Source organism: Equus przewalskii, chromosome 5, assembly GCF_037783145.1.
Source record: "Equus przewalskii isolate Varuska chromosome 5, EquPr2, whole genome shotgun sequence".
Classification (NCBI taxonomy): Eukaryota; Metazoa; Chordata; class Mammalia; order Perissodactyla; family Equidae; genus Equus; species Equus przewalskii.
This window is the reverse complement of record NC_091835.1, coordinates 73,919,182-73,946,167: the sequence shown is the minus strand read 5'-3', so window position 1 is coordinate 73,946,167 and position 26,986 is coordinate 73,919,182. Positions and strand designations below refer to the sequence as shown.

At 36.6% G+C, this 26,986-nt stretch overlaps 1 protein-coding gene across 1 annotated transcript; it reads left to right on the top strand.

The window, feature by feature from the left end:
• The first annotated feature begins 1,426 nt into the window (after positions 1 to 1,426).
• Positions 1,427 to 2,365, top strand: LOC103562332 (olfactory receptor 6C2-like). Its single transcript, XM_008537372.2, has one exon. The coding sequence runs from the start codon at positions 1,427 to 1,429 to the stop codon at positions 2,363 to 2,365; it is 939 nt and encodes a 312-aa protein (XP_008535594.2).
• Positions 2,366 to 26,986: the final 24,621 nt, after the last annotated feature.

Below are 26,986 nucleotides of genomic sequence, written 5' to 3'. Positions count from 1 at the left end.
CTGTAAAGACTTTCATAAATTAGCAGTTTAGTCTTACATGCAGCAGAGAATTACAGTTAAATGTGGACTCAATTGTGTTTAATGATTGAAACAAGAGGGAGGCTAGAGGTGACCTTGGCCAGAGTAGTTTAAATGGTGCAAAAATCAGATGAGTTGATGTATAAATGGTTAATAAGACATCGGAGATAATTATCAAGTAAGTGAAATTTAAGTGAAAATGCAAAAGCATATTTAAGAAATGGCTAAACCTTCTTAAACCTGATGTTGCTAAATGTCAATTACACTGAAGTGATTGAGTGTATTTCAAACTAAAACAAGGGTGACCAAAAACAAAAAAATCAGAGATATGGCTCTTCTGCTCTTAAACATACTCCAAATATTCCCTAACTTCTCAGTGATAAATTTTGAATCTAACTCATTACTATACAATACATACAAGGAGTGGAAATATGTCATTGTCAAATGTGTTTAGAAAGAAATAATGTGAACTCAGTTTAGGATTTTAATATCAAAAATCTGCTCTTAATGAGAACCCTTGGATGGGGAAAGAGCTCTCAAGATCTAGAGAATATGAAACTGTAGAAGCCAGTTAGAGTGTGCAAGGTTTTCACTGTCAAAGGAATCTAAAAGGAAACTAATTAATCAGATGATAGTTTCAGACTTCTGCTTGCAAGTTGGGAGAAATTCTTTTTAGCACAAGCACATCCTAGGGAGCCTGAAAATATATAACATAGATTCTGTATTCTAACAGTAGGAGGAAAATATAGCCAAAGATAAATACCGCAAATATAAAATACATACATTTGAAATAAATTTCTATGGAGACGATCTCAAAAAGTTTGGACTATAACACATTTAAATGAATCTTTAAGAAAATATATCCAGTAAAAATTTCCTAAACACACCTCAGAGAAGCTGGACTGGATAAGCTGAAACAGGATAAGCTATGCGATAGGTATTCATTGTGAGTTTAACAAGTAATACACACATAAACTTTAATGCTAAGATTTTCTTAACAAAGACCATCGTTAGTTTTTTTTAGGGACTTCTTTTCTAGAAAGATGTCTGGAGACAGGAAGTTGGGGGAAGACAGAGTGGTCGATCCAAAAGCAACTTATTCAAAGAGAACACTTGTTTTCAAAGTGTTTATAATACGTTGAACTGACACCAATTATGGCTAAATTATATTTATTAAAAGCAGCAGGATGCAACATGTGATTTAAATATGAATATTCAGTTTGTGTGACACAAAGAGGTGATCAAACATTGTCATGTATTATGAGCTTGCTTCTCCACTAACCAGCTGTAGAGGACTCTCTCTCAGATTCACTTCTCCTGAGGATGGAAGATGGCCAGGACTCTAGAGCTCCTCATATAAGTCTTCCTTATTGTTTCAAGCAGAGTGAGCAAGAGACAGTCATCCAGGATGAAAAACCAAACCACACTAACAACCTTCATCTTGCTGGGACTGACAGATGACACTCAACTGAAAACTTTGCTTTTTATCTTTCTATTTCTTTCCTACATGTTGAGCATATCTGGAAACCTAACCATCATCACCCTCACTCTGATTGATTCTCACCTTAAAACACCTATGTATATTTTCCTTCAAAATTTATCCTTCTTAGAAATTTTATTCACAACTGCTTGCATTCCTAGGTTCTTGTACAGCATATCATCTGGGGACAAGTCCATTACCTATAATGCCTGTGCCGGTCAGCTGTTGTTTACAGACCTCTTTGGAGTAACAGAGTTTTTTCTCCTAGCCGTCATGTCCTATGATCGCTATGTGGCCATCTGCAAACCACTGCATTACATGACCATCATGAACAACAGAGTCTGCAAGAACTTCATCCTCTTCTGTTGGGTAGCAGCACTGATGATCATTCTCCCACCAATTAGTCTGGGTTTGGACCTGGAATTCTGTGATTCGAATGTCATTGATCATTTTTACTGTGATGCATCTCCTATCCTGAAGATCGCGTGCTCGGACACATGGCTGATAGAACAGATGGTTATGGCCTGTGCTGTGCTGACCTTCATCAGCACTCTCGTGTGTGTGATTCTTTCCTACATTTTGATAATCAGGACTATTCTAAGGTTTCCCTCTGCCCAGCAAAGGAAAAAGGCCTTTTCCACTTGTTCTTCTCACATGATTGTTGTTTCCATGACTTATGGTAGCTGCATCTTCATTTATGTCAAACCTTCAGCCAAGGATGAGGTAGCTATTAATAAAGGGATTTCACTCCTTCTCACTTCTATTTCACCAATGTTGAATCCTTTTATTTACACACTGAGAAACAAGCAAGTGAAGCAAGCTTTTCATGACTCAATTAAAAAAATTGTATTTCTCTCAAAGATGTAAAAGAAAATGGGGTCAATAAATCCAATTAAAAGGAAGAAGAAATAGGCACAAAACCTGAACTCTGACTTGTCCATTTTTATACTCCATTAAAACTAAACCTGAGGATGTTTACTCTTACTATCTGGCAGAAATTGCTGTTCACCAAACACGTTGTTTGTTATTCTTGGAAACATAGTAGACTACATTTTTCTGCCATATTTCTACATTGTTAGGTGTCACTATGTAGCCTATGTCATAGCTAACAGAATGGGTGTGGAAGTGATGTGCGGCACTCCTAGACCTGGCCTATCAAAATATCTATATGTGATCCACCATCTCTTTTCCCCACCTACCAACCAGATGCTCATGTTTAAATGACTTCGTAAGCTTCACGTTGATGATGAATGTACTTGGTTTTCCATTTCACCTATAGTCTTCACCCAAAGGACAGGCAATCACAGCACGCTTGGTAATGCTTCTCTTCAGCTCCATGTCCAGGCAATTGTCACAAGATTTGATAGGTAAAGTATCACGGAGCTATCCCTGCCACTTAGTAAGGGGACTACATTCACACTTAGCTGTAATTTGGCTACACAGGTGAAATCATGACCCACCATAAAGTATCATTAGAAGCGCATGTGTTAAATTTAATAATATGGATATCATGTGTTGACTATTGGCCTCCTTCTCCTCAGACATCCATACATTCAACTCTGGCCCAGCACAACCACATGAGGAAAAATAGTGTTAAAAACAACACATACGGGGCTGGCCCACTGGCCAAGTGCTTAAGCTCGCACACTCCGCTTCAGCAGTCCAGGGTTTTGCTGGCTCAGATTCTGGGCGCAGACATGGCATGACTCATCAGGCCATACCGAGGTGGCATCCCACATAGCACAAACAGAAGCACCTACAAGCAGAATATACAGCTATGTACTGGGGGGATTTGGGGAGAAGAAGAAGGAAAAAAGAACACTGGCAGGCCTGGCCCGTGGCTGGGTGGTTAAGTTCGCGCACTCCGTGTCTGTGGCCCAGGATTTTGCTGGTTTGGATCCTGGGCGCAGACATGGCACCGCTCCTCAAGCCAAGCTGAGGCAGCGTCCACATGCCACAACTAGAAGTACTCACAACTAAAATATTTACAACTATGAACTGGGGGGATTTGGGGAGAAAAAGCAGAAAAAAAAAGAGGATTGGCAACAGATATTAGTTCAGGTGCCAATCTTTAAAAAAAAAACAACACACATACAAAGTTGTAAAGTAGCAATACCACCTACCCCTCTATCACATCTCCTGGTCCTATAAACCTATCCCAGGTCCTATGAAGGGCCTGTATTACTGTCTCTCATATTCACTGTGAGCAGGCAATTATTTAAATAAAATTCCAGGGTTTCAACATTTGTCAGCCACTTCTTTTGAATAACCAGTGGTTAAATCACCCTTTCCAATTTTCGATGAGTCCCCTGCGTAGAGAGCGTTATAGAATATTATATGTCTATGCAACATTTTGTTTTTCTTGACTCTTTATGTACATTAGTAGAAGTAAAGTATGTAACTTTATCAGGAGAAATATATTCAAGATACCCTCAAGGGTTTGTACAAGTAGATGTTGGTCCCTCAGTCAATCTCTTTCAGATCTTGTGAGCTTAAGTGAGGGAGTAATTTAGCCCCCTGAACAAAAATTTGCCATTCTAAATCTCAATCGTCACTGCCTTTGAATTCTTGCAGGCTAGGATAAATTGAATAAATCTAAATGAACATTTTAAGATATGCGTGTGGAGCTAAAGTGGCTTTCTCACACTCTATAATTGATATTTCACTATTAATTCTTCACTGACATCCTAACAGCTGATCTTTATTCATTGCATTCAACATTCATTGCAGTATTATGCACAATAGGCAAGATATGGAAACAGCTTTTATTCAATATATGCAGTTACTTCCAATCCTGTCTTTTCACTTCTCCCCTTTGACGGAATCTTTTTTTTTCATCATGGATATTTTTTTCCCAGGAGATAACTGAGATAGCACTCAAGTACAGATTCTTGAATGATTTTTTAACTTTCTGAGAATAAATTGATAAAAGGTGCCCAAGATTGGGAACCTCATCTATTACAGCACCTGCCATGGTCTGAATTAACAATATTAGCTTAGGTTCGTCTTTCTTGGATTATAGGTTTTATCTAAGGTTGTCTGCATTTGTAATACTCCCACATCAAAAGGAATATTTCAGTTGTGAGTCAAGGAGAGAATGGAGGAATTATCCTCCTTAGGGTGAGATCCTGTGTGACCTCTGCCTTTACCCACTACAATAAGACCATCAGTATCATATCTGGCAGTGTCTGCTTACAATCCTTCGTGGTCACTTGGATCATTAATCTAGATGATTCCTTCTCTTTAGTAGTACCTATAATTAATAAAGTGCTCCCTTTTTGTTGATTCCAAAAATCTGTGCTAGTAAAGATTCATTAAGCTTTTGATTTTCTTTCTCCATAAAATATTCTAGGTCTTTAAAAGAATAACTTTGGAATCGTTGGTCATCTGATCGTTGCTTCTGGCTACTTGTATTGTTATTCGGGTTAATCAGTTATCTTAATTGAGTTAATTTAAGAGTGATTGAATATCTTCCCAGGTCACCATGTGAACACGTGAAGGCTTTTCAGCAATGGAAAGTCTTTCTCCTTTTTCTCCAATTACTCAAACTTCTGCCTTCAGATGAGGGATTAGAATATTTTGCTAGTGGCCATTATGCATTGTATTCTCTGTCTTTGCACTTGTGTAGCTCCTCTGGGCTTCTTTCAATTTACTCTGAGTTTCATTGGTAAGACTCCTAAAGGAGTAAGGGGGTAAGACTACCCTATTTTCTAAAGATTTTCATCACTTCATACTAAGGATTGTTTGGTAGCCGTCCAGGCATCAAATCCTTTTGATGTTTTTCCATCCTTTCTCTCGCTCTCTCTCTCTTTAATTTATTGGCAACACTGCATTAACCATTATGATTCATGGGTCTAAAGAACCATTTTGCTCACAGCAACCATCTTAGGTACCAGAAATGGTGCATCATTAAAGTCAGACTTAGCATGAATTAGAAACCTGGACCAATGTTTCCAAAGCTACTGGTGACAGCAAGTCACAGGTCAAGCATTCTTCTCTCGGCAAGACCCAAGACTGACAGGTACAGCTTTTCATAAAATGTCCTTCTCCTCCTACATGGGGTGTGCTATGATTCAGAGTTGACCTGAGAGGCTTAAGTGAGGCAGATGGAACATTGTTAGAAAAGAAAGAGCCATTTCAGTTATAAACATGCTTTTTATTTTAATGCACTAGCGACATAGCCTACAAGGCTTTTTCCAGCAAGCCATAACTCTTAAGTCCATAAATTCCATGTTTATTAACAATAAGCAACCTAGATAGATGAGATAACCTTACTAAAAACATCTCTCTGATAAAGTTTCTTTGCTTACTATGTTTCTCTGGAGGTCAGTCATTGAATAATCCCTTCACAAAGGGATTTTACCAGGTCATGTCTTCCCTTCTGCTACTGGTTCCTAGGTCACAGCTTTGACCCACCACCACCAGAGCCAGGCTGTCACTGCTCTGCATCTCACACCCTGAAGCCTAAGCTGCAGCTGTGACCAGGCTGCTGCTACTCTGCATCCAATCCCACTCTGGACGCGGAGATGTTGCACCCAAGTCTTTCCCCACCAAAGCCAGTTTGAAAAGACTTCAAGAGATAGCTGCTCCCGCAAATTTATAGACATCAATGCAAAACCACTGGAAACATAACAAAGTAAAGAAATATAGCACCATCAAAGGAACACAATAATTTTACAGTAACTGACACCAAATCTATGGGGATCGATGTGTTACTCAAAGAATAATTCAAAATAATTATTTTAAAGAAGCTCAGTGACATTCCAGAGAACACAGATAGACAACTCAATGAACTCAGGAAAACAATACATGAACAAAATGAGAAATTCACCAAAGACACAGAAATCATAAAAAAACAAACAGATAATCTGGAGATGAAGAATACAATGAAAGAAATGAAAAATACAAAGGAGAGTTTCAAAGGCAGTCTCAATATAGCAGAAGAGAGAATCTGTGACCTAGAAGATGACTCTCTTGAAATTACCCAGTCAGAGGAGAAAAACAATGAGAATGAAAACGAGTGAAGAAAGGCACTAAGACTTATGGGATATCAAGATTGTCAATATACACAATCTGGGAATCCCAGAGAAGAAGAGAGAGAAAGGAACAGAAAGCATATTTAAAGAAATAATGGCTGAAAACTGCCCAAATCTGGGGAGAGATATAGACATCCAGGTACATGAAAATCAAAAGCATCCAAATTCACCCAAAGAGGTCTTCACCAAGATGCATTTTAATCTGACCCTCAAAAGGAAAAACAAAGAGAATTTTGAAAGCAGCAAGAGAAAAAGTTGTCACATAAAAGGGAACCCCAATAAAGCTAAAACAGATTTCTTAGCAGAGACCTTGCAGGTCAGGAGAGAGTGGAATAATACACTGAAAGTACTGAAATTAAAAAGTTGCCAACAAAAAATAATTTTCCTGGCAAATTTGTCTTTTAGAAATTAAGGAGAAAGAATTTCTTAGAAAAAAGTAAGCTGAGAGAGTTCATTACTACTAGACCTGCCTTGCAAGACATGTTAAAGAGCGGGCAGGCTCCGTGGCCGAGTGGTTAAGTTCATGTGCTCCCCTGGGGCAGCCCAGGGTTCGGATCCTGGGCGTGGACATGGCACCGCTCGTCAGGCCACGTTGAGGCGGCGTCCCACATCCCACAACTAGAAAGACATGCAACTAAGATATGCAACTGCGTACAGGGGGGGTTTGGGGAGATAAAACAGGAAAAAAAAAGATTGGCAACAGTTGTTAGCCCAGGTGCCAATCCTTAAAAAAAGGAAGAAAAAAAGGAAGATTGGCAACAGTTGTTAGCCCAGGTGCCAATCTTTAAAAAAAAAAAGACATGTTAAAGAGAATTCTTCAAGCTGAAATAAAAGGATGTTGATTAGTAAGATGTAAACATATGAAAGTATTAAAATTCACTGGTAAAGGTAAATACATAGTCATATTCACAATGCTCTAATACTGTAATGGTGGTGGGTGTGTCCTTTTAACTTTAGCATAAAGGTTAAAAAACAGAAGTATTCAAAATAACTAATACTACAATATTTTGTTAATGAATACACATATAAAAGATGCAAATTGTGACATCAAAAACATAAAATTGAGGGAGGCAAGAAAGAGTATAGAGCATTTGTGTGGGATTGAAGTTAGTTGTTTTCAGTTTAAAACAGACTTGATAACCATAAGAAGTGTTATGTAAGCCTCATGGTAAGCAAAGTGAAAATCTATAGTAAATAAACAAAAGATAAAGAGAAACAAATTAAATGTAAGACCTGAAACTCCTAGAAGAAAACATAGGAAAAAGCTCCTTGACATTGGTTTTCGCAATGAATCTTTGGTTAGAACATGAGTAGCATAGGCAACAAAAGCAAAAATAAACAAAGGACAACATCAAACTAAAAAGATTCTACACAGCCAAAGAAGCAATCAACAAATTGGAAAGGAAACCTGCATAATGAGAGAAAATATTTGCAAACCATATGTTCGACAATGGCTTAATATCTAAAATATATAACTAACTGATACAAATCAATAGAAAAAATCACTAAAAACCTTTTAAAAAATGGGCTTAAAGATATTTTTCCAAAGAAGATAAAGAAATGACCAACAGGTACATGGAAACATACTCAAAGTCACTAATCATCAAGGAAATGCAAATAAAAACCACCATAAGATATCACCTCACACCTGCTAGGATGGCTATTATCAAAAATACAACAGATAACAAATGCTGGCAAGTATGTGGAGAAAAGGGAACCCTTGTACACTGTTGGTGGGAAAGTAAATTGGTACAGACATTGTGGAAAACATTATGGAGGTTCCTCAGAAAATTAAAATAAAAATAGACCCAAAGGAAATGAAATCAGCATCTCAAAGAGATGTCTGCACTCACATTCATTGCAGCATTATGCACAATAGGCAAGATATGGAAACAACTTATGTGCCTGTAGATGGATGAATTGACAAAAATATATATTAAGTGGAATTTATATACAATGTGACATATAAATATTATATATAAATATATATCTCAACAGGGATGAACCTTGAGGGTATATACAATGTGACATATAAATATTATATATAAATATATATCTCAACAGGGATGAACCTTGAGGGTATATACAATGTGACATATAAATATTATATATAAATATATATCTCAACAGGGATGAACCTTGAGGGTATAATGCCAAATGAAATAAACCAGACAAAGAAAGACAAATACTGTATGGTATCACTTGTATGTGAAATCTAAACAAAAAAAAGCATGTCATATTCATAGAAGCAGAGAGTAGAATGGTGGCTGCAATGGGCTGAGGAGTAGGGATAATGGGGAGATGTTGGTCAAAGGATACAAATTTTCAGCTATAAAATGAATAACTTATGAGGATTTAATGTACAGTATGGTGATAATGGTTAACAAGACTGAATTGTATACTTGAAATTGGCTGAGCATGTCTTAAGCATTCTCATGACAAAAATAAAAAAAATTAACTATATGAGGTGATGGATGTGTTAATTAACTTGATTGCGGTAATCATTTCACAATATATACATCTATTAAATCATCATGTTGTGCACTTTAAAAATATGAAGTTTATTTGTCAATTATTCCTAATAAATCAGGCAAAAAAATACACACACATGTATATAAAAATAAATAAATATAAAATATACTACCTACCCAAACTCACTTCAAATATAATATGACAGGTAGTTAAAAGTAAAAGGATAGAAAAGGACTTATCACGCAAACAGTAGTCAAAAGAAAGCTGGAGTGTCTGTATTAATATTGAACAACGCATACTGCAGAGCAAAGAAAAATACCAAGGATAAAGTAAGACTATATAATGAGTAAAAGTTCAATTCATTAAGAAGTTATAATAATCCTATAAGTGCATGTACCTTTTGTGTATTGAATTGTGTCCTCTGAAAAAGATCAGTTGAATTTCTAACCACCAACATCTCAGAAAGCGACCTTATTGGCAATAAGTTCCTACAGATGCAATCAAGTTAAGTTAACATAATCTACTCTCACAGAAGACCTTAATTATGCATATGAGCCTCTACGTATTTCAGGCTGAACCATGAAACAGATACCCATGGTTAAAATTAAAAAACAGTTTTAGCAAAGGCTTAAAATACTGAACTGAGATTTGAGTCAACACTACGGAAGACAAGACTGAGCTTGTAGTTTGAGTCTAACAGGGTTCAAACAAATTCATTCACATTTTCCAGGAGTATATAACAGAATCCAGAGTTCAAGCAGTGTAATATTCAGAGTGTGCAGGATACAATCCCAAATTACCTTATATACAAAGAACTGGTGAAATGTGACCCATTCCAAAAGACAACCACTTATGAAATGAGAATCACTTGGTGCCAAGTCCAAGCTGACTCAGATATTGGTAGAATTACCCAAGGACTTTAAATCAGTCTATATACCTGTGCTTTATGAGATCAAGGAAGATAAGGAAAAGTTGACAGTTCTCAGAAGAGGCATAGAAAATAGACAATATTGAAAGCAAAACGTTAGAAATGAAAAATACAATATGTTTATGAAAAAAGTCACAGTTTGGACTTAATTACAGAATAGGGATTACAAAAGAAAAAGGCAGTGATTTTGAAATTAGAACAATAGAAATTGTGCAATCCTTACAAAAGGGAGAAACAGAATTTTTTTTTTAATTTACAGAGAGTCTGGGACCTATGGTACAATGTTAAAGTCTACTCTGTGTAGTTTGAATCCCAGAAGAAGAGAAAGAGAGAATGAGGTAGAAAAAATATTTGAGTAATTTATGGCTGGAAACTTCCCCCATACTAGGGAAGAAGCAAATTTACACATTTAAGAACCTCAGTAAACCCATTAAAATGATATTCAAAGAAAATTACACAGAGACACACTAAAATCAAAGCCCAGAGAAAGCATTTAAAAGTGTGAAATATAAAACAAAATAAAAATATGAACATAATATAAAATACATATACAAACAAGTGTAAAATACATATTCAAAATTTTCAAAATGATGTAGAATAAAATCATAAATAAATATAGAAATATGAAGGCCCATAAAATATAAAAACAAAAGAATTACAAAAATCTAGGTGGTACTGCTGAAAAGCATCAACAGTAGTTATCACATTGCCTTTTCTTTTGTTAAAGGACTTTTTTTTCTTTCTTATTATCTGAATAGTTATAGTTACACTAAGCATTAATTACAAATATTACAGGTTTAATACATCCAAAAAATTGTCTTTATTATCTTATAACTGCCTAACATGTTGTTGAAACAAAAGAAAAGAAGGTTGCCTTTTGCCTTGCAATCTGATACTTACCATCGCATACCTGGCCTACTTCTGATGCTCATCTGATTCGTATGTGCCTCTCTGAGGACATTTTCCCAGTTCTGTCTTTTTTATTATTTTAATATTTTATGAAAGTTTTCAACAACCATTTATGAAGTGTGGCTTTTCAATATGAATGACACACTAGTCACTGACAATCTGTTTTTGTGCATTAATACAATAAAAGTCATGTAAATGTAGTGGAATTTGTTGGAGGGACACTCCCAGGTGTCCTCTGCCACAATCTCACCTTCATTTTAAACAAAAATTGTGTATAAAATATGCAAATTTTGTCTCCATTGAGTGACTTATTTGCTGATGTTTTATCACTTAGTGACCCTCGCCCTGGAATAGTCTTTCCCATTTTAACGTAAACTCAATTTTTAATCTCTGTATCTTAATATCAATGCCAACTAATTCCATGACAGTGTTCTTAAGAATGTGGAATATTAACGACTGGAAGAAATAGTGGTATTTTTGGGAGAAAAGATACTGTTCTCAGTACATGCAGGCTGAATGAGGTGCCTGAGAGGGAGCGAGATATCTGCATTGTGGTGACGAGAACTGAGGGGACCGTCTCTGGGCTGCAGATACAATTGCTTTCTACACCACCATTGGAAACGCTGTGTTGTCCCTTTATAACCTGCAACCTGACACTCAGGTGGGGAGGCTAACTTTTAGGCAAACTGTGATCTGTTCTTCCCTTATTTTGCTTTTCTATAAACTCTTTAGGCTAAACCATGAACTAGGTACAAAGTGGGAGCTGATGTCTACCCTTCCTAATTATTAGGAAGGAAACCTGTTAAAGCAGCCAAGTGACACTTCAAGTAACCATCTAATTGAGGCCTCTAAGCAAATGCCTTTAATTCAGCATTTAGGAAAATAACGTGGTATCCAGACAGTGACTGATTATAGGAATTATTTGAGTTAGCTATTATGTAAGTAATCAGACCAGAGAGAGGACTAAATAAATAATACTTAATGACCCAAAGAATTTCAAGTAATTTACTTTTTTTTTTCTCAGTCTAGGGCTATAACTGACCTGCAGCCTTGTTTTGTATGGACAGAGAGCAAAGAATGATTTTTACATCTTAAAGAGCTCATAAAAAAATAAGGAGAATGTGCAACAGAGATTATATGTGGTGTATACATTAAATATGTCCATCTTTATATCAATTACACTTCAACAAAGATAAAAAGAATCTAATTGACCCTCTGTAGAAAAAAAATTTGTGGACCCCCATCTGAGATTACATATATATATTAAAGAATGTACCATAAAAGAGAACATACATTTCACTAAATGGGAAAACAGACTGCTTGTTCTGAGTCAGAAGAGTAAATATAAAATTTATTAATTTTACAGTAAACATATTTATCGAGCACTTGATAAACTGTGAACAGGGCTAGTTGTGGAATCTCACTGAACAACACATGGTCCAATCTCAATAAAACTATATCCACACGCTTAGTGATAACAGAGAGAAGAACAGTGTGGTAGAGGGCAAAAAAGAGGCATACAGACACAGAAGTTTCAAGACACTTTTTCACAGGAAGTGACACTAAGCCAAAACTTGAAAACCGTATCCATATCTGCCTAGTGAAGGTAAGGACAGGGGTGGGAAGTTGGTAATGGAGCGAGTTGTATCAGGAAACAGACTCCACTCAAATTTGTAGATATGTTGTTTTGGTTTGTGGACAGTATGAATGCCTGCCCTTGCCGGTAGCAATGCATACATTACATTCCTTTCTAAATACTGACGTCATCAGCACGAGTGTATTCTCGGTGGTCAAAAACTCAAAAGCTTTTCAGGTCTTGTTAGCAGATGTTATATTTTTGTTTTTTAGGTATAGATAGAATCTATGCAATTCAGCTATTGCTAATTAAAATTAGTTCATAAATTTAGCTGTAAACATTAATTTCAAATGATATGCTTCATCCTTATAAAGAGAATGAAATTTACAGCACAAAAAATGGTTGAAGCAGCACAGATGATTGGAGGAGAGTATATACCAGACAAATAATCCATGTGAAAACTTGCCACAACATACTGCCTGGCACGTAGAAAGTGCTTAGCAATTGCTGTTTGCTTTTTTAGTTTTAGGAGTGTTTTTTTTTTTTTTTGGTAATTTTTAAATTATATAATAATGTTATACTAAGAGTTGAAAAACAGTGCAGTTCCCAGAAACCCTTCACCAGCTCCCCCTAATGTTACCATCCCACATAATCATAATGCAATTATTAAAACTAAAGAGTTACTATTGTTTACAAATACTAATAACTAAAACACAGGGTTGAAGGCACCCTCTCTGGGGCGCGGCTGGGCTGGGACAGGCAATGAGGATGCCGCCGCCGCCACTGTTTCTCTGCGCCCCGCCGCCACAGGCCCCCACCATTCTGTTCCTTGAGAGGACGCGGGGGAGCAGGTGCTGGGGGGCTGGCTGATTCGGGCCGCGCAGGGCTCAGCTCCCGTCCTGGTCCTGGTCCGAGGCCGCCCGGCTCCGCCACAGCGAGTCCCGAAGGCTTGGCGGGGGCGGCCGCGCTCAAGCTTCTGCCCAGGGCCTCAGTACATCTCGCTGCCATCTGAGAGTCCTCAGGGGCAAAGATGGGAGAGCGGGCTTGTGGGTCTTAAAAGAGCGACGGATTCATAGAAAAACATTAAAATTAAATTAAATTAAATTATTAAGTACAAACTTTATTTGAGTTTTTCCCAGTTTTCCGCTCATGTCATTTTTCTGTTTTGGGACCCAGTTGAAGTTCCTGTATGACATGAAATTGCCATGTCTCCTTTATCTCCTCCAACCTGTATTTCATCTTGTCTTCCTTTATCTTTGATCGCCTTGAAAGTATAAACAACTAAAGTAATATTCTTCAAATTTTTTCACTTATAGCCAATAATTCCTTTACCCCAACATTATAGTATGTCACTTGCTTATATAGTACTTTTCAAACACTGTGTTCTACGTCAGAGTGAAAATGGAGCGGAAGTCGGGTATTGATGTAGAAACAGAGAGAGCAGATCTGGAAAGCAAAGGCTGCTATTGGGATGACAACTCTGACACCGAAAATGAAATGAAATGAAATGAAATGAAATGAAATAACCTCTTTGGTCATTGCCCTGGAAGCAAACATTCAAATACTGCATACACGGCCTATAGGTTCTGTATAAGTTGTCACACTCATTAGCGATTTATTTGCATTTAAGGGGAACCAACACTTCAAGCAACTTGTGAGTTCATTCAACTTATGAGTAGTGAAGAATTATTGGGAGTGAAAGGACATTATAATATCCATAAACTTGTGTCACACAGACGATCTTTTCTAATTCTAAAGCTAAATCCATTTCAGAGAATAATTGACAGGTTTTAGATAAATTGAAAAACAGAGTTGAGTGAACACGTAAGAGAATATAAAAATATGGACTGTTAAACTGTTAAACTAATACTTAAGAAAAACATTATCTTGAGGAGACATGATGCGCGTCAAGAGAGCTGAGAATAGCAGAGTTTTGATGGGTCATTATAGACTCAAAGAAGAAAATGATTATTTATTGCAATGATTAGATTTTTTTACCCAATGGCCACGGCCATATGATTTCACACAAGTTTTCTCAGTTCAGTTTCACTTGAGTTTGTGAGGAGTTTGAGAAGAGCTACAAGTGAGTGATGAGAAATTGTACATCGTTGTCTATATTCATACCTCTAGGACTGTCAGATGATCATCAAATGTAGGTTCTGATTTTTATGTTTCTGTTTGTCACCTACACATTCAGTGTAACTGGGAACCTGACCATCATTACACTTACTTTAATAGATTCTCACCTTAAAACTGCCATGTACCTTTTCCTCAAAAACTTCTCCTTTTAAGAAACCTTGTTCACTATGGTCTACCTTCCCAGATTCTTATACAGCTTATCAACTTCCTTGGAGTGACAGAGTTTTTTCTGCTGGCCATCACGTCGTCTGATTGCTATGTGGCCATCTGCAAACCCTTCCATTATGCAACTATCATGAACAGTCTATGGATGACTCGATATCTGCTGTTGGATACGAGGTATTTTGGTCACATTCCCACCACTTTGCCTGGGCTTAAACCTGGAATTCCATGACTATAATGTTACTGATCATTTTCTCTGTGATGCTTCTTCTATGCTGAAGATCTCTTGTTCAGACAGATGGTTCATAGAACGCATGGCTGTTGCCCTTGCTGTGTTTACCACCATCATGGCACTTCTGTGTGAGTTATGTCCTATATATGCATCATCAAGACCATTATAAAGCTCCCTTTTGCCCAGCAAAAGTGGAAGGTCTTTTCTACCTGCTCTTCTCACATGATTGTGGTTTCTATCACCAGCAGTGGTTTCTACCATCTATATCAGGCTTTCAGCAAAGGATGAAGTGGCAATTAATAAGTGTATGTCAATGCTTACTACTTCAGTTGCCCCCATGTTATACCCATTTATTTCTACCCTGAGGGATAAGTAAGTGAAACAAGCTTTCACAGACTTAGTCAAAAGAATGGCATTGATCTCAAAGAAGCACAGGAGTGTTGAAACAGCATTAAGTATATCAGAAAAGAGCAGTGGGCCTTAAGCTCATAGCCTTAAATTCTTAATTATAGTACCCTTGTCCACAGTCTGTTTGTATTAACTTGTCCTTATTATTGACTCTAGGACCAATTCATCATTTCAATGTTTGTTGAAATAAACAAGTTGAGTCATTTCAACTTTCATTGAAAAGAAACTTTCTCCAAGGTAACATCTCACATCAAGAGATCATGAAATCAGATTTCCAGGAAAGGATTGTTTTACCTAAACTTAAACTTGCCTGCGATTAATGAAAGAACTATTAAAAGTTATGTGAAAAAAATTAAATTATTGAATTAACAGGAAAATAATGGAATAATATTATCCATTGCTTTTTTTGCAATGCACAGATCCCAAATGCATCAGGAAAAAAGCATATATATCATTACTCTTCCTGAGCAGGAATAAGATAATTTCAAAAATAATAATGAGTTAGTTTGAGCACAAGATAACGGATTTTAACACTGAAGAGGAAAATATATAAGTTCAGACATGTGGAGATCCATGTCTAGCTTGGAAAAGAAATTTCAATTTTCAAGTTTAGATTTGCTGGCTTCTCTCCAAAGTGAAAGAGCACAGCCTCCAGGTGAATTCATCACCCAGATGGCGGTGATCTGATAAAGTTGGCTGAGACAATAAAACCATCTTCACGATGGCAAAGCAAGACTAGTGCTGAAATACATCATACAATGCAAGTCCTAATTAATGCTAAATTAAGCCAAAAAGAGCCAAGAATTCTCAGCAAACTGAAGTTCTAGATATCAAGAAGAGGAAACCAGCAAAATACATGGAAGCCATGGGTTAGAGAAAAGGAATCCAATGTGAAGTCATAATTGGTTCCTAAAAGGTTATCTTCAATATTGAAAGAACATAAGGTGTGAACTTCACTAATATTTTGTAAGAAAGATTTTCTACATTTGATTATTTTGTTCTTTACCATCTTTCACATTTCTCACCATAGACGCTGATGGAGTTCAGGGCAGGCTGCCCCAAAATGTGCCTTTTTGGCATGTGGATTGTTTCAAGTTGTAGACAATCGAGGCCCAACAGACCCAAGAAGGGATTTTTACCTCCCCCTTAAATGCCTAAAAGAATTTAGATAGGGGACCTGTACCAGGAAGGGAGCTATTACCAGATATAACTTTTTACATCAGAAAGACTTATCTGCAGGGCATGGCAAACATTTGTTTACCAAACGTTTGCTCTTCCCATCTTCCTGTGAATTGTTTTCCTGCCCTTTGATGTCCTAGATCCCTACCCCCTTCTCCTTAGCTCAGGATGGCATATAAGCCTCAAGTGCCTGACTGGTGGGAGGCCTCATATCTTTGAGGTTCTCATACATACAAAATTAAATGTTTTTTTCTTCTATTAATCTGTTTTATGGGTCAAATGAGTGCTTCTGCTAATTTAAACAGACATCAACTGACCTTGGCTGGGTTTGTTCATAGGATTGTCATTAGGGATGTCTCGGTCTTGCTGTCTAGTAGGGCTTCATTCACAAATTTAGAAGCTGAATGACTCTTTAATAAGATGATGGAGTTCATTTCCAGATAGCGTTTTTACTCTCTAGCCAACACTTGTTCACATGGTAAGATCATAGGGCTCCAGGGGAGAGAGTGGAAGCAAGGAAGACCTCTAGAGGCCTAGGCACAATATCCGTTCTACCACATTCTATTAGCCAAGCAAGTCACAAGACCAGCCAAGATTCAAGGGAGAGAAATAGAATCACTTATTTATGGAAAGAGCTGGAGAAACACATTGCGAAGTGTGTGGATAGAGAGAGAGACAGCCATTTTTGCTATCCATCTTCCACAGACACTATGATTCCCCTATATTTTATAATTCTCTGCCTATTTTGGCTCTTGTATAGTACTTTGTCTTTAGTATGCATATGGATCCCAGGAAAGTCAATGGTGACTAGTGTTGCTTTTCAAATTAATTTTTAATAAATATTAGTTGAATAAATCCATATAAAACAATAAAGAATAACCTTTTAGAGAGGAAATGTCTATGATAACTATAACTTTGAATCAGAACCATATAGCAAGAAATATGGTAGGTGTAATTTAGGTGAAATTAAAAAGGAATTTGACTCTGAAGTCACTGAAGTGCTCGGCAAAATTTTGTTTTAATTTTAAAATGCTCTTTGAAATTTTTCATTCATTATAACAATGACAACCATATACTAAAAGTAAAAAATTATTCCATGTGAAATAAATTTCCTAATTCTCAAAACAGCCCTCCCAGGTAAATTTTTATGGAGCAAGAAAAGACCCCAAATAGCCAAAGGATTCCTGAGAAAAAAGAACAAAGCTGGGGATATCACACTCCCTGACTTCAAAATGTACTACAAAGCCATAGTGATCAAAACGTCATGGTACTGGTCCCAAAACAGGCACACAGATCAATGGAACAGAACTGAAAGCCCAGAAATAAAACCGCACATCTATGGGCAGCTAACCTTCGACAAAGTTGCCAAGAACATACAATGGAGGAAAGATAGTCTCCTCAATAAATGGTGTTTGGAAAACTGGACAGCCACATGCAAAAGAAGGAAGATAGACCACCATTTCACGCCATCCACAAAAATAAACTCAAAATGGATCAAAGACTTGGAGATATGTCCTGAAACTATAAAACTCCTGGAAGGTAATATTGGTAGTACACTCTTTGACATCGAACTAGAAAGGATCTTTTCAAATACCATGTCCTCTCAGATAAGGAAAACAAAAGAAAAAATAAACAAGTGGGAATTCATCAGACTAAAGAGCTGCTGCCAGGCAAAAGAAACTAGAATCAAAACAAAGAGACAACCCACCAACTGGGAGGAAATATTTGCAAATCATATATCTGACAAGGGGTAATCTTCATAATATGTAAGGAATTCACGCAACTGAGCAATAAAAAAACAAACATCCCAATCAAAAAATGGGCAGAGGAGATGAACAGACATTTTTCCAAAGAAGATATACAGATGGCCAATAAACACATGAAAAGATGTTCAACATCACTAATCATCAGGGAAATGCAAATCAAAACTACATAAGATACCACCTTACACCTGTTAAAATGGCTATAATCGCTAAGACTAAAAATAACAAATGCTGGAGAAGATGTGGAGCAAAGGGAATCCTCATACACTGCTGGTGGGAATGCAAACTGGTACAGCCACTATGGAAAACAGTATGGAGATTCCTCAAAAAACTAAAAATAGAACTACAATATGACCCAGCTATCCCACTACTGGGTATCTACCCAAACAATTTAAAATCAACAGTCCAAAGTAACGTATGCACCCCTGTGTTCATTGCAGCACTATTCACAATAGCCAAGACATGGAAGCAACCCATGTGCCCATCTACCAATGATTGGATAAAGAAGATGTGGTATATATTTACAATGGAATACTACTCAGCCAGAAAAAAAGACAAATTCATCCCATTTGCAATAGCATGGAAGGACCTAGAGGGAATTATGCTAAGTGAAATAAGCCAGTCTGAGAAAGACAAACACCAGATGATTTCACTCATATGTGGAATATAAACAAACACATGGACAAAGAAAACAGTTCAGTGGTGACCAGAGGGAGGGGGTGAGGGGTGGGCATGGGGTGAAGGGGAGCACTTACGTGGTGACAGTCAAGAAATAGTGTACAACTGAAATCTCACATTGATGTAAACTATTATGAACTCAATTAAAAAAATAATTGAAAAAAATAAAAGTAGAAAATTATTCCACGTGAAATAAATTTCCTAATTCTCAAAACAACCTTCCCAGGTAAATGTTTTGAGTGGCAAAATTGGAGTTTAATGACTCCTATTTCCTTCTCATGTGTAGAGGGTCGATAGGCATTTCTCTCGGCCTTTGCTATGTTTTAATTGTCATTAGGTATTCCCACTCACTTAGTTTGCTTTTTAATTTTTTTCTTTTATTTCCATTTCCCATCGCCGTTCCTCAGTCTTCCCAGGCATCTTCTTTAGTATTTTCAGAAGGTTTTTTTTTTGATTTGCATGTGTTTTCTTACAAAATGTGTTTGAATACATCTAGCAAGGCTATGTGTTACTGGAAATTACTAAAAAATATTATTTGCACCCAGTAGCATTTGCCTCCAATGTGTATATCCATGCAGGTATATGACACAGTCTCTCCAATGTAACAGCAATGTGACTTCAAGGAAAACCTTAAAAAAGTATACATATATTTTTTAAAGCATCATTTAGAACACTAATGCATAAAGTAGTCTTCAGCAATAGTAATAATTTTATTGACAAAGACACCTTAATTATGAAAATGGTAGGGAAATATACAATGGGAAATATATTTAATGGGAAATATACAATGCATTAGCTAGCAATAAATAATTGCACTATGAATATATAGAAATAACCATGAAGTTTTAAAACAGAAAATAATAATTCATACTAGAAATTTAGTATACAAATTGTGAGGGAAAGGAGTGAATTCAGCAGTACACGACCAAATTCTCTCAAAATTGATGCCAAATTGAAATTAACTCAAAAATGATTTAAAGAAATATGGGCATTCATTCCAAGGTTACGTTCTTCCCTGGTAATTCCCTAGGAATTCTAGGTGCGACTTGCTCCCTTTTGGTCACCCAGCAGATCCAGCACATGCAACTCCCCTCCGCTGGAAGTGGCCAAGTCTTTCCAACAGTGGGGATAGTGTACAAAACTTGGGTTTTCCCAGCTCAGTTCCTGCATTTCACCCTAACCTACGTTTCAAAACAATCTGCTAACTCCAGACACCAGAGGCTGCAGGAGGGAGCAGCAGCAACAACCTCTCCCAGCTTAGCCTTTGCTTCCTCCCAGGGGTGGCAGGTGGAATCTGTAGCTAGGGGCTTCAGGAACCACAGAACTAGTGAGTGACCCAGCCCCTAGTGGCAGCATCCCTGACACCAGATCCACTGGCAATGGGGGCTGCACACACATCCCCAGGACCTTGAGCCCCTGGCAGTGACAGCAACACCCATGAACCCAGCAGCCCTGGCAGTGTTGCAGCCAGCATCCCCAGACAACATGGGAGCAGCAGCACGGGTGGTGCACAGGGCAGCAGCGTCCAAGCCCATGAGAGCCCACAGAGAGCCAGCCATGAGACCCAGGGGACCCCAGAAGCAGTAGAAGCGCTCACAGCCTGGTGACCGTGGTGGTGACATCTGAGACTGGAGGGACATCCCAAGCAGCAAGGCACCAGCAACCTCAGAGGCATAAGCTGTACAAGGAGGGCACTGACGATGCCTCTAGCAGAGGCAGTGGAGGGTGGAAAGAGCAGGCTTTCAGATACAACCAGAAGCGGCTCAGAGGCAAAGCTGTACTCAAACAAGAAAGATGGTAACTACCACAAACGCACCAGCAGAGGATCAATTCATCAAACACCATGAAGAACTACAGTGACACTTCAGAGCAGAAAGACAGTGACAACTCTCCTTAGAAGTTTGTGGAAACAATGAAAGAGTGGGTTTCATGTATGAACTGACACATATGAACTGACATATATGAAATGATATGACCCCAAATGTATTGCCTTCCTGTAGGTGGATGTCTACTAAGAAGCATACTTCTTGTGCTCTCTACAGTTTCTGGAATCAGACTGACTGGGTTCATTTTAGTCAGTTTGCTCAACAACATCTGGTTCATGGAATTATTTTGAGGATTAATTGAGATAATTCACACAGAGTCCTTGGCAGATAGTAAGCTAAAACCTCTCTCCCTAATTCTTTCTCTCCTTTATTTTCCTCATCCACCTCATCTTCTTCTATTTGTCCCATAAATTACTCTAAAACTTAGCTGATGCATTTGTGCAATGAGCAGTAGCCACTGTGCTGAGTGACTTTTCTTTCTTGCATTCTCTATGAAGCAGGTGAATTTTGATGACCATGAATGTTCAATGTCTGTTAGCAAGTATTAAGGCTGGAGTTCAGAGACTCTACAATTTTGGATATAAGGCAATATGTTTTCCACAGTTCTTTCTCGGCAATAATTATGAATGGATGACATGGGAAGATATTTCTGTTTATAAACAAAGAATCTAAGCCCTCTGATTTTCCTCCATGCTAAGGCAAAAAAGATCTCCCACTGAAAATATCATTAGTTTGTTATATGAATGGTTTTTACCTATTTGCTGTAAATTACACCAACAAAAAAACCTTAAATGTGTGTTTTCCTAGTGTCTAGTTAATTTAGGTACATTTTTTTCCACCCAGCCAATAACAACTGACACCACCTGTCTTCTCTATGTGGGAAAAATATCTGTGGTTTATAGGTACCATTACAAGAAAGAAGCATAATCTAAGCTCAGGAGGAACAATAATTATCTGGTAATCAGGCACCATTTTAGATAGAATCTAATAGAAATGACCCTCTGAAACAAACTGAGAAAATTCTTAAGCCCTCAGGACTTCACTGGGCATCCTAACTCAAAGCAGTGCCCCAGGTTCTAAAACACTCCCCGTTCCTAATCACCAGGACTTATCTTCTGTGATATGTTCTAACGAATGTTCTAATAAAGTAATTGAATTCAGGTGTACTTTCCATTTAGTGTATTTCCAGGAATATTTACATTTAATTAACTTCCTGTTCCCTAATGACAACACTGCTGTCAATTTGTCACTCTAATGAAGGATGATACAGTTATATCTTGGTATAAATAAATATTGATTTGGGAAAGTTACCTTGTGGAGCAGATCACTTCTGATTGTCCCTCAAATTATTCTCTTCCAATGAGTGTCTAGGAATTCATTGAAGACATACTTTTTGAGAACTTATTATATGATTGGTCCTAATCTAGCCACAGAAGATAAAAAGAGTGAACAGGAACTGACACGTGTCTTTACTGATACATGTAATAAATATTCCTAATGACTCTAATCCCTTTACTTTTCACTTTTCTAGAACAAAATAACATCAGAAATACCTATTTTCTCTTCCTGAAATATCCAAATTGATTATTGCCATCTTATTTTTAAACATGTAAGTCTGATATGTTACTCAGACCAAGGAAATAGAATGTGAATGAAGAAAGAAACTGTAATTACCAAACAAAAACTTACTTACTCTTAAGGAAAATGCAATTGCTTTAGTTCAATATGCAATCCTGATAGTCCCAGATGAAACTGAAAATATGAGTGGAGTCCGTACATTCATAAATGCCCCTCTCGTGGAGCCTTACATGTTCCCACAGCACTGTTGGGAATAGACAGTGCTGTCAGAGCTTTCACCAGCTCTTACCACAGCTCACACCCTTTGGAGACCCTATTCCACTTTAAATCCATGAAATAATTTCTTGAATCTCTATACTGAAATAAAAACACATCTATTTAAGTGTATGTTAAATGTAAGGTGATTTCTAGAAGATTCAGGTAGAGATGATTTCTGATATCTCTGGGCAAAGATAGGTTTTGGCACAATGGAGTAAGATGAATGTTTTATTATCTTGGTCTCTTATGCATGAGCAGGGGCCATCTGTGTGAATAAATACAGGGTCTTCTTGATCAAAGTTCAGTCATGACTAAAGAATCTAAGGTGAACTGAATTTTGGCAAAACCTAACAGAGGGGTCATTGGGAACCGTTTCCTTGGAAACAATAAGATGCAACCATTTTATGAGACACATTCCAAGTGAATTATAATTGTCAGATGAAAAGACAAAATTCCAGCAACTCTTCAACTCTTAAATAACAAAGTGTGATCAAAAGACAAAAAATTGTTTTATATCTGCATATAAATATATATGAAAGTAATATATGTAGTCAGTTACCAGTCAATAAAGTGTCAATAATTTTTATGTTAATAGCTATAGATTTACATCACAATTTTGCTCCACAGTATAGTCTATACTATAGGGAAAATATAGAGAGTATAGAGGCTAGAAAAAACTGCACAAGTGAAATATTGAGAAAAAAATTTTCAAATCTTGGAATAAAGCAGAATGACTACCCGTTCTTGCAATGTCATTGCTTAACGAGTTCACCCAAGAAGTATTCGACTACAGAGGAAAATGCACTTGCCTTAGACTTTTCTTTTCACTGTTTGCTTAGTGTTCAAACACTGCGAGGTTGTACATTAACGTGTAGATTTTTGTTCCGTAGAAAAGATCATACAAAGATTACAATGTTAAAGCTCTGTTGGACATTAACCAGTTCAGTAATTTTTTGAAAAACTATTTCAGCAGTCTTTGGAGTATAAAATCTCTATCCCATGAATACTTCTTTGAAGCAGCTTTACCATCTTACAAGTTCCGAGGTTAAGTTGGCTGAAACATTTTGCTTGTGTTCATTCAGTAAATGTGGAAGAGCCATGCTTCTTAAACCAGCCTTGGTGGTCAGTGGTTAAGATTCAGCATTCTCACCGCCAAGGCCCGGTTTCACTTCCTGGTCAGGGAACCACACCCCCTATCTGTGGGTTGTCAGACTGTGGTGACTGCCAGTTGCCGTGATGCTGAAAGCTATGCCACCCATGTTTCAAATGTCAGCAGGGTCACCCACCAGGGACAAGTTTCAGCAGAACTTCTAAATAAGACAGAGTAGGAAGAAGGACCTGGTCACTCATGGCTGAAAAAATTGGCCATGAAAGTGCTGTGACTTGTAGACAGAGCATTGTCTGATACAGTGCCAGAAGATGAGAGGATGGGGCAAAATCCTTTACAGGGTTCCACTGTGCTGTCCACAGGGTCACGAGGAGTCAGAATCCTCTCAAAGGCACTAAGAACCGCCACCTAGATAGTAAGGTAATTGGCAGAATTTCAACTTTACCAAGTCATAATGTTATAATAAGCAATAGTAGTTATATTTTTCTGATATGTGTAGCTTAATGTAGTTGAGTCGTTCTCAGACTTTGACATGCCTTGTGGATTTATAATGCCAAAGATTAGTTTTGTATATTCATGGCCATGATATGAATAGAAATACACAGAAGGTACTATTTTGCGTCTGGTTTCATTTGCTCAACAATATGTCTGTGATAGTTGCCCACGTTATTATGTTAACCATAGTTTATTCTTTTAATTTGTAAGTTGTGGTCAGTTCTACAAATATAGCACAGTTAATTTAATCATTTCCTATTAATGAATATTTGGGTTGTTTCCCATATATGACTATTATAAATAAAATTGCTACGAATATTCTTGTAGATGTTTTGAGCAGACATAGGTATTCATATTTTTAGAATATCGAATTAGAAGTGGAATCAATAGGCTATATGGTGGCCATGATTACTTAGTTGACAACAATGTCAAATAATTTTTGAAAACGGTGGGTCAATTTATTCTTCTATGAGCAATGTATAAGGGTTGTAATCGCTCCATGTTCTTGCCAACATGTAACTTTGCCAAACCTATTAATTTCAGCCATATTATGACTAATGTTGAAATCTTTTTATGTGCTTTTTAGATATCAAACATCCTATTTTGTGAAGTGCTCATTCAAATAATTTGTCCTTTTCTATGAGATTCCTTCTTTTTAAAATTTAATTTTAGGAGTTTTCTGAATTTTCTATATATCAGTCATTTATCTTGGGTATGTATTAAAGTTATTTATCCTCTACCTGTGTCTTACCTTTTCATATTGTCATGATGACTTTGAAAAACAAAAATTCCTAATCTTAATGAAGTCCAGTTCATCATTTACCTTCCGTTGCTGATAGGGGCTCTTTGTTTTGTGTTTCAGAAATCTTCGCTTCCCTCGCCATCGAGAAAGTAGGCATTATGTTCTATAAGTTTCACTCACAGATCTTAAAAATTAAGGTTAATGGCCTTGAACTTGACTTTTCCTATGGTTTGAGACAGGGAACAATTTTCATGTCTTCCGTGTGAATATTCAAATAACCCAGCATATTTATTGAAAAGATTGCCCTTTGCTCCTTGCATTCAGTGGCAACCTTGTCACAATCAACTGTTGCTACACAAGTGAATCTTTTTCAGGTTTCATCACTGAGTTCCATTGATATGTTTACCTTTGAATCAATACAATGCTGTTTTGTTTATAGTAGCTTTATAATGTTTTCATGTTGAGCAGTGTAATTCAAAAACTTTGTTCTACTTCCTCAAGTTTGCTTTGCTCTTCTCAGTGCTTTGTTTTTTCATAAAACTCTATAAACCTTGGCCATTTCTGCAAACAAGTAAAACATTCTCCAGCTATTTTAAGATTGCATTGAACTTAGAGGCCTCTTTGGGGAAAATTAATGTCTTTATGATGTTGAGAATTCTAATCCATTAAAAGATGGTATAGCCTACTCCCATTTGTGTCTTCCTTAATTACTTTAAAAAATCTTTAAGAGTTTTAAGTGTGTAGAGGCCTTGCACTATTGACAGACATTACTTAGTATTTTGGTGATTCATTCCTAAGTATTTGATAATATATTGCTATTTTATATGGATTTCTTACATTTCGTTTTTATAAAATTGCTGCTAGTATGTAGAGGTACAATTGTTTTTGTGTAGTGACTTCATTTAGGAAACTTTCCAAATTTAGTAATTACTAATTATTAAATTTAGTAATTAATTCTAATGATTTACTCATGATGTCTTTTAAAAATGTCAAGATGCAATCAAATAATATGTAAATAATGGCAGATTATTATATTTATTTATCTTTTCTTTATTGCTCTATTTTGGCCCCTTCAATACAATGGTAAGTAGAAATGGTGAGAGTGGACATCCTGTTACTTACCTAAATTCAACAGAAAAATTTTCAATATTTAAAATAATGTATGATGTTTTCAACATTCCGTTCATCAGACAACAAACTTTGTTTCTATTCCAAGTTTACTGAGAAGTTTTAATGAGTAGGAATTGCATTTTATCAAATGCTATTTTTCTGCGTAATTGAGATGATTGTATTTTCTTCCCTTTATTCTGCTAATGTGGTGGATTACATGGGTTGATTTTCAATGGTTGTATCAACCTGGAATTTCTGTAACAAACCTCACTTTATGATTATACGTATCCTTTTACGTGTATCACTCCATTGAACTTGATAATTCGTATTTAAGGATTTTTATGTTTATTATGGCATAAATCAGCCTGTAATTTAACTTCTTGAAAAAGTCTTTTCAATTTTGGCATGAAAGTTATACGGCCCTCATAAACAAGTTGAGAATTATTCCTTTTACTCCTCTTTGGATTACTTTATGTAAAATTTATATTATTTTTCTTTAAATGCTTGGGAAAATTTACTACTGAAGGCATCCGACACTGAATCTTTGTGTGAAAATGTTATTAATTATGTATTCAATGATTTAGACTTACATTGAAATATTCAAATTTTTTTTCTTTTTGCCTCAGTTTTTTACTTGTGTTTTAAACATAAATTGATATCTTTATTTTATGGAAACTGTTTATTTTACTGGCCTAATACTCTTTATGGTATACTCTTACTATTCTTTTAATATTTGTTGAGTCTAGAGTGATGTTCTTGTTTTTCATCGTCACTTTGGATAACTTCCTTTTTTCTCTTTCCTTTCTTCTTGAATATACTTGCAAGAGGCTTGTCAATTTAACCTTTTATAAAAAATTATTTTGTGGTTGTGCTTATTATATTTTATACT